General features: G+C 42.3%; 1 protein-coding gene across 11 annotated transcripts in view; it reads left to right on the top strand.

Annotated features, from left to right (window-relative positions):
- The window catches only part of arhgef11 (Rho guanine nucleotide exchange factor (GEF) 11), a 24,786-nt gene that overhangs the window by 15,387 nt on the left and 1,899 nt on the right, over nt 1-7,500 (top strand). For 6 of the 11 annotated variants that reach the window (XM_043244870.1, XM_043244874.1, XM_043244872.1 and 3 more), the window contains 14 exons: nt 747-887; nt 1,049-1,125; nt 1,647-1,772; nt 1,848-1,965; nt 2,693-2,871; nt 2,946-3,021; nt 3,261-3,431; nt 3,524-3,605; nt 3,756-3,833; nt 3,909-3,943; nt 4,440-4,637; nt 4,839-5,042; nt 5,780-5,854; nt 6,697-7,049. In XM_043244870.1, coding sequence (XP_043100805.1) covers nt 747-887; nt 1,049-1,125; nt 1,647-1,772; nt 1,848-1,965; nt 2,693-2,871; nt 2,946-3,021; nt 3,261-3,431; nt 3,524-3,605; nt 3,756-3,833; nt 3,909-3,943; nt 4,440-4,637; nt 4,839-5,042; nt 5,780-5,854; nt 6,697-7,049 — 1,913 coding nt within the window. Of the gene's footprint in view, nt 1-746; nt 888-1,048; nt 1,126-1,646; nt 1,773-1,847; nt 1,966-2,692; nt 2,872-2,945; nt 3,022-3,260; nt 3,432-3,523; nt 3,606-3,755; nt 3,834-3,908; nt 3,944-4,439; nt 4,638-4,838; nt 5,043-5,409; nt 5,553-5,779; nt 5,855-6,696; nt 7,050-7,500 lie in introns of those variants that run through there. The other 5 variants (XM_043244875.1, XM_043244879.1, XM_043244873.1 and 2 more) reach the window with 4 other exon arrangements.

Consider the following 7,500-nt stretch of genomic DNA (forward strand, 5'->3'; position numbering starts at 1 on the left):
AGAAGGGAGGAAGTTACGCCGTCAGACCCTTGTTTTAGATGGATATTTACTGAGAAATCTTTGCTAGTCTGCAACCAATTAATATGTGCTATAGCACAAAATTGTGTTTTAAATATCAGGCATTTAAAATATTTGTTTCCCAGGAATGGACAGATTTGACCTCTTGAACTCGAATGATATGTGCTACTATTTTTACTATATTTTTATTTAATACGATATTCCAAATAAAATTTACTGCTTTGTTTTATGCGGTATCACAGTTTAGTTTAGCTAACTTTGTTTAACGCGAAATTCAAATGTTTCAAATTTGCAACTTGGTTTTACGCAACGTCACAATTGCGCAATATCAAAAATATAAAACTCGCAACTTTAATGCGATTCCGAATCTTCGCACTTGAAACTTTGTTTTGATATTCAGTTTTTTTGCGCAAGTTAAACTCGCTATTTTTGATGACACTTTGCATGTAAACGTAGTTACTGTCCTGTCCTATTATATTAAAACACCCCAAATTGTACAGATAAATGACACTATCCAATATTAAAAATAATGCTATTTTACTCAAGCCTCTATTCTCGGTCCTGTCTTTTTCCGTTAGCCTGATTAGCATGCTAAGCTAACATGCTCTATACATAAGTCTAGAGTTGGCGCTGTGTATCATAATATCTTGTTAAACTAAAGCACTAAAAACCGTTGGGTTGTGTGTATAGTCTAGCAGTGTTTCTGATGGTGTGGTGTTGGTCTGTAGAGCTCTTCACCACCGAGGCGTCTCACCTGAGGACCCTGCGGGTGCTGGATCAGGTGTTTTACCAGAAGATGCAGAGCGTCCTTACTCCGGAAGAGCTGTCCTGCATCTTCCTGAACCTGCGCCAGGTCTACGAGCTGCACGGTCAGTAGTCGCTTTGGATAGAAATGCGTGTATGAACTCGAGATCATATTAACACTTGATTCGTGCAATGAAGCATAATCTGAACTCAACACTGTGCAGAATGCGCTCCTTTGTAAGCGTGCATAAAAGTAATGCTGAAGTGCTAATGTTTTTGTGTCCAGCGAGCTTATGCGAGGCCATGAAGAAGCGCAGGGAGTCTCCGATCGTCCAGGGCATCGGGGACGTCATGCTGGCCAGAGTGAGTGTCTCTTGTGCTCTTTAAGATAAAAGAACAGTTCACTCAACAAAAAAAAACTCTAATTCTGACGGCACCCATTCACTGGAGAGCATACAGTCCATGCGAACCGCTCCATCATTAAGACGCTTTAGCTTTTAAACCGTTGATTCCGGCTAAAATATGTGTCCATAATCCATAATAACGCTCAGGAGACTTATCTGCGCAGGTCAAGCACCAAGGACAAGCCAAAACGCCTCTAAACCAGTGTGACCAGACACAACCAGAAGAAAAATAATTCTTTTCGTTCCATATTTTGCTAAACACACCTTTCCTACTGATAACCGCTTTCATGCTCCGAGCTCACGGATGTGTTTAGAGGATTTTGATCTAAGAGGACAACGAGCGTTATTAAAGACGTTAAACGGTTTGCATTGATGGAAGTCATTGGAGTCATTACCCTTCAGACTCTCGCTCTGCACGCCGTCTTTTAAGAGTAGTTGTTTTGCTCATGAAGTGTGTGTGTGTGTGTGTGTGTGTTGCAGCTGGAGGGAGAGGCTGGAGATCAGTTCGAGGAGCAGGTGTCTCATCTGTGCAGTCAGCAGAGTCAAGCTCTGGAGCTCATCAAGAACAAACAGCGCAAGGACCCTCGCTTCGCACACCTCATACAGGTAGCACACACACACACACACACACACACCAGCTCGCCCGTGGGTCACGTGTTGACGCGCTGTGTTGTTTGTCAGGAGTGCGAGGCCAGTCCTCACTGCCGCAGGCTTCAGCTGAAGGACCTGCTGGTGGCGGAGATGCAGCGCTTGACCAAATACCCTCTGCTGCTGGACAACATCATCAAATACACAGAGAGTGAGTGAACACACACACAGACACACACACACACGCAGACACACGAGAGTCCGGAGCGCAAAACCAGCAGTATGGGCGGGACAGGGTGATATTTGGCTAACCTGGCATCCGAGGATGCAAAAAATATCTAAATATGGAGAAAATCGCCTTGAAAGTTGTCTGAATGAAGTCTTTAGCGATGCATATGACTAATCAAAAATGAAGCTTTCGTGTTAAGTTAGGACACTTATAAGATGTCTTCATAGTACATGCTTTACTTAATATCCTAATGATGTTTGGCATAAATGAAAAATGATAATTTTTGACTCAAACAATGTATTGTTACTAATATGCCCCAGCGAGGCTATTTAGTTTCGCACATAAAACGACCCTGGAGCACAATCTTTGTTAAAACGCCGATTTATTGCATTTTGCGTTCCTTGATTTAAGTGAAATATGACTATAATGATAAGAACCGGTTATGACATGCAGTGTAATTATTTTTAACCATGCAATTATTTTATTTTTTTACATGGCTATTACTAAATACCCAACATTGGCGGTCATTAAGATTTAATATTTTGTATTTTTTAAAGATTTAAATTTCAAGCAAATGCTCTTCTTTTGTGTTTATCCCCAAAAAAACCGAAGAACACAAAATTGCATTTTTCCGGAAAAATACGAAGTGTTTTAAGCATCGAGGATAATCATATTAGACCGGTTTCTGACGTTTCTGACGTGTGTTCAGCGTCGTCTCCGGACCTGCAGCCGCTTCAGAGAGCACAGGCCCGTTGCCGCGGGATACTGCAGGCCGTGAACGAGGTCGTCAGGGAGACGGAGCACCGGCACCGGCTCGGCCAATACCAGCGCAGGCTGGACCTGACGCCCCTGGAGCGGCTGACCAATCCGGTCGCAGCGCAGTTCAAGGTAGGAGCTGCCCGCTGTCCTGCGCTCGCCGCCGTACGCCCCAGAGCTCAGCCTAACGTCTGCTTCTCTCACAGAACCTGGATCTCACCGCCAAGAGGATGATCCACGAGGGGCCGCTCACCTGGAAAGTCAGCAAGGACAAAGCCATCGGTAAACAGGAGCGGGTTTGAGTAAAACAGTACAGTCTACAGGATTAATATATAAAATCTAGTCCGATATATATATATATATATATATATATAAGTAAATTATTATTATTAATTAATTTTGTTTTAGGTTGCAGATTTAGATTAAACTAAATGAAAATGAGAAATTTGACTGAAATCGATTATCTATTGTGTTTCAGTGCACTAGGGGTTATGTGTGTGTTTATGTTGTGTGTCTCTCAGAGGTCCAGGCTCTGCTGCTCTCAGATCTTCTGGTGCTTCTTCAGAGAGGTCCAGACGAGCGGCTCATCCTGCGCTGTCCGTCACGCTCGCTGGGCGGAGCCCCGGACCTCAAGATCCCCTTCTGCCCGATCCTGCGCCTCGACTCCGCCCTCGTCCGCTCCGTCGCCACGGGTGAGCGTTCCAACTCCGCCCACTCCCCACGGGGGGCGTGCTTTAAATAAAACCGCTTTCAAATATGAAGCGAACTTGTGTTGGTCCCGCAGACAATAAAGCGCTGTACGTGATCAGCACCTCGGAGAGTCAGATCTACGAGCTGGTGGCCGGGACGTCCTCGGAGAAGAACACGTGAGTCTGTGCTCGCTCCTCATTGGCTGCTTGCGTGTGATTGACAGGCCGGCAGCCTATCAGGGAGCTTCATTAATTCCCGCCGTCTTTAAAGGGGGTGTCTGTAATGTACTGTAAAGCATGCATTCGAAAGCTCCCTTTCGTTCTCAGTTGGAAAGACCTGCTGGAGAAGACCATCGCCGCGGTCACTCGAGGAGCGGGCTCCGGCAAACAAGGCTCACCGGCACCGTACGTCTCCATCGGTTCACAAACACTGAAAAGAGCTTCCTCAGCATCTGATGAACTCTGTCTGCTCTCTTTCAGGTCGTCTGATGCACGTCCGTCTGCCGCTGCGCTGGGTAAGACATGAGGGCTTCGGATAACTAATAACCAGAGATTCAAAAAAACGTACTACTTCTCAAACGTTTGTGGAGCAAATATATACTTTTCTAAACGCACTTATTCGGCCAAGCTGCGTTAAATTGGTAAAAAGTAACAGTACGTGCATTTATTTAAAAGATTTCTGTTGTAAATAAAAGCAGTTGGTACTTTCGGTAACTCTTTATTTTACGTTTACACCTATTAGTTGCTTATTAGCACGCATGTTACTGGAATATTAGCCTTTTATTTGTTAATTAAGCACATATTAATGGCTTATTCGACTTCGCTAATGCTACTCTTAACTACTACCTTACTAACTATTAATAACTGTCAAGAATTGATACCGAACTCTCAGAGGATCCTGACAGATATCGAGAAACAACTGTTTTCGGTATTGATCAGAAACGTTCGTGATCGTCTTACACATGTTCCACTTGATTACGAAAAGTACCGTTTTGTGACTTTTCTTTGAAGCTGATGCTGAACGTCTCCCGTCTCTGTTAGACGTGTCGGAGTCGAGCGTGTCTCTGGAGCGGGACTCTGCTAGCGAAGACGAATGCGCTCTCTCGCCCCAAACTACAGCGAGCGGCGGATCGGACGCCCTCCGGAGCCGGGACGGGGACGGCTTCCTCCAGAACAAAGCCGCTGTCGCAGAAGCTGCTCTTCAGGACGGTGAGTCTTTCCCAGCATTACAACACCGAGCTAATGAAGCTAATGAAGCGATAAAAGCGTAAGCATAAATAGAATTAACAATATCTGTTTGACTACGCAAAAGCGCAAAAAACGCTAGTTAAATAACACAAAAATTGTAACGAATGCCAAAATATAGCGTTTTTGCGTTACGTTACGCTTACGCGTTTTCCTGGTTTTCAGTGGAGACCCTTCGTCAGCTGATCTTCAGAGACCTGGAGGACGGGTGGAGTCAGGATTCGGATGACACGCCCACAAACGAGACGGCCAATGAAAGGAGTCCCTTCACGGATAGACCGGGGGCGGAGTTGAGCAGCTGGGGGGAGGGGCCTGTGGAAGTCCCGCCCCTCGAGGGGCTGCCTTCGCCCGTTCAGGTGGTGAGGAAAGGTAAAGAAACGTCACCATCGGAGATCTGGAGCAAAGTAATCACCCAGTAATTATTTCAGTCTCGATGTTTACAGACATCACAGGAAAATCTGTTTAAGCTAACCGTTGTGAACCGGGCTGAAGTCAGGCCATTCTTATATCGGCTTTACTTTTGATTAACGCCAATTATTTCCCTGTTCTCAAGGTCTTAAACTTTTTGCACCTTACAGTAATAAACGCATCCAGTCATGTTTACACACTGGCTCCGAAACGTCCTTCTGTTGTAAATGATTCAGATCAGATGATGTTTTTTTCTGCGTTTAAGAATGTGAATGTTTGGTTTGTGTCTCTCTCCTCTGTCTCTGTCTGTCTCTCTGCATGTGCTCAGAGCTCACTGTGATGAAGCTTATGTGATTTAACACACCTCTCTCATCTCTATCTCTCTCTCTCTCTGCGCACACACACACACACACACACACACACTCTTCTTATCTCTCTCTCTCTCTCTCTGTCTCTCTCTCTCTCTCTCTGCACGCACTCACACACTCTCTTTCTCATTCTATCTCTCTGTCTCTCTCTCTCCCTCCGTCTCTTTCTCTCTCTCTCTACGCATATACACACTCTCTCTCTCTCTCTCTCTCTCTCTCTCTCTCTGTGGCTTCTTGTATTTGTTTGTTTCTAACAACACGCCATCTGTCTTTCTGCACACCTCTCACACACACACACACACACACACTCTCGCTGTCTTTCACACACAGTTTTGGGTGCGGGCTGTTCTCTTCCTGATGACATCACTGATGATGTCACCGCCGGCCAATCCTCTCGGGACGGAGGTGGGGCTAATATATATATATATATATATATATATATATATATATATATATATATATATATATATATATATATATATAATCATACAATACTCTTGGCAGATGCATTCTGGGCGGTCTCCTGCCAACAATTGCGGTCGGTCTCAAGCTTCTGTGAAACATAATCCGGGATGAGATTTGGTTTCAGTTTTGGAAACCGGTCCTGAATTATCTGGTTATTGTTCTCGTGATCCTCAGCAATTCTTCTTTCAGCACGTGTGAATGAACACACAACTACTGTCCGCTGTGATCTGAAAAGTCAAGAAGAGACTTCCGCTTTTACTGGTTTTTATACGTTACATGTAATATATGCAATATAATAATTATATTTAATATTATGAAAAAATATTTAATTATTTAATATATAATATAATTAAATCATATAATTATTATATATTTTAGTAATTTTTCTCTATTTTATTAATTTCTCTCATTTTTTAAATGTAATGACTTTCAATTCTATTCTATTTCCCTTTGCGCTTATTTTTCATATTCAGATTGACTACTTAAACTTAATTATTTTACTCAGTGTTCAATATTTTACTCAACATTTTTCTAATTTTAATTTATTTTTATTTTATTTATTTCCAGTTTTATTACAATGTTTTGTAATTTTCTATGACTTTTTACTTCATTTAATATTTGTATCTAGTTTTTATAAATTAAGTTTTACTAAGTTATTATTAGTAGTAGTAGTAGTAGTACTTATAATATTCATTTTTATTTCATTTTCATTTACTTGAAGTATTCAGCTAGTGTCTAGACTTAATTACATTTTTATCATGTATATGCGTTTGTCTTTTTAGTTCTTGTTAACGTTCACCCCGCTGCTGTGCTGCTTCCAGGAAACATGTTTTATCTGGTCATGCCCAAAGACCAGTCGAGTTCTCTCTCAGACGAGAGCAGCACAGACGAGCTCAAAGAAGCTCCAGACAGCGTCCATCAGACTCAAAGCACCTTCTCGGCGTCCTTCATCATCGAGGAAGAGGAACAGGAGACGCCCCGCCTTTCTCCAGCCGACCAATCACTGACTGAGACACTGAGTCAAAGGGAAGGACTCGGCCAATCACAACCCAGCGTCCAGCGACATGTGATCAGAAACGTGGACGAGATCTTCAACACCATGGAGGAGCTGATGAGGAAACTACAGCACCTGAGGGTAAAACACACACACACACACACACACACACACACACACACACACACACACACACACACACACATTACTGTGTTCACACACATCCAGGTCAGACCTGACCCAAAAACTGAAGAAATAAGGAAAAATGTTCCATTGTTCCATTCCAGTGTTCCAAATGTTCCATTCATACAAAAATCCAATGCAAGAAATTATGAAAAAAAATACATTAATACATTTAAACACCATTTTTAGAAAAGCTTTTTTTGATTGAATAAACGTTTTCAGCATTTCTTTTCTTCTGTTCTTTTACGACATATAATTAAAAAAGCACTTTATTAAAAATAATATAATGCAATATTATTTGTTGCGCACCTTTTAGAATTATTATTTTTTTAGTTTTAATGCAAATTAATGTAAAACAAAAAGTTGCACCAAGATCTGTGACGTCAATAATCATAATCATCTTTATTAG

This window comes from Puntigrus tetrazona, chromosome 7 (genome assembly GCF_018831695.1).
Source record: "Puntigrus tetrazona isolate hp1 chromosome 7, ASM1883169v1, whole genome shotgun sequence".
Taxonomy (NCBI): Eukaryota; Metazoa; Chordata; class Actinopteri; order Cypriniformes; family Cyprinidae; genus Puntigrus; species Puntigrus tetrazona.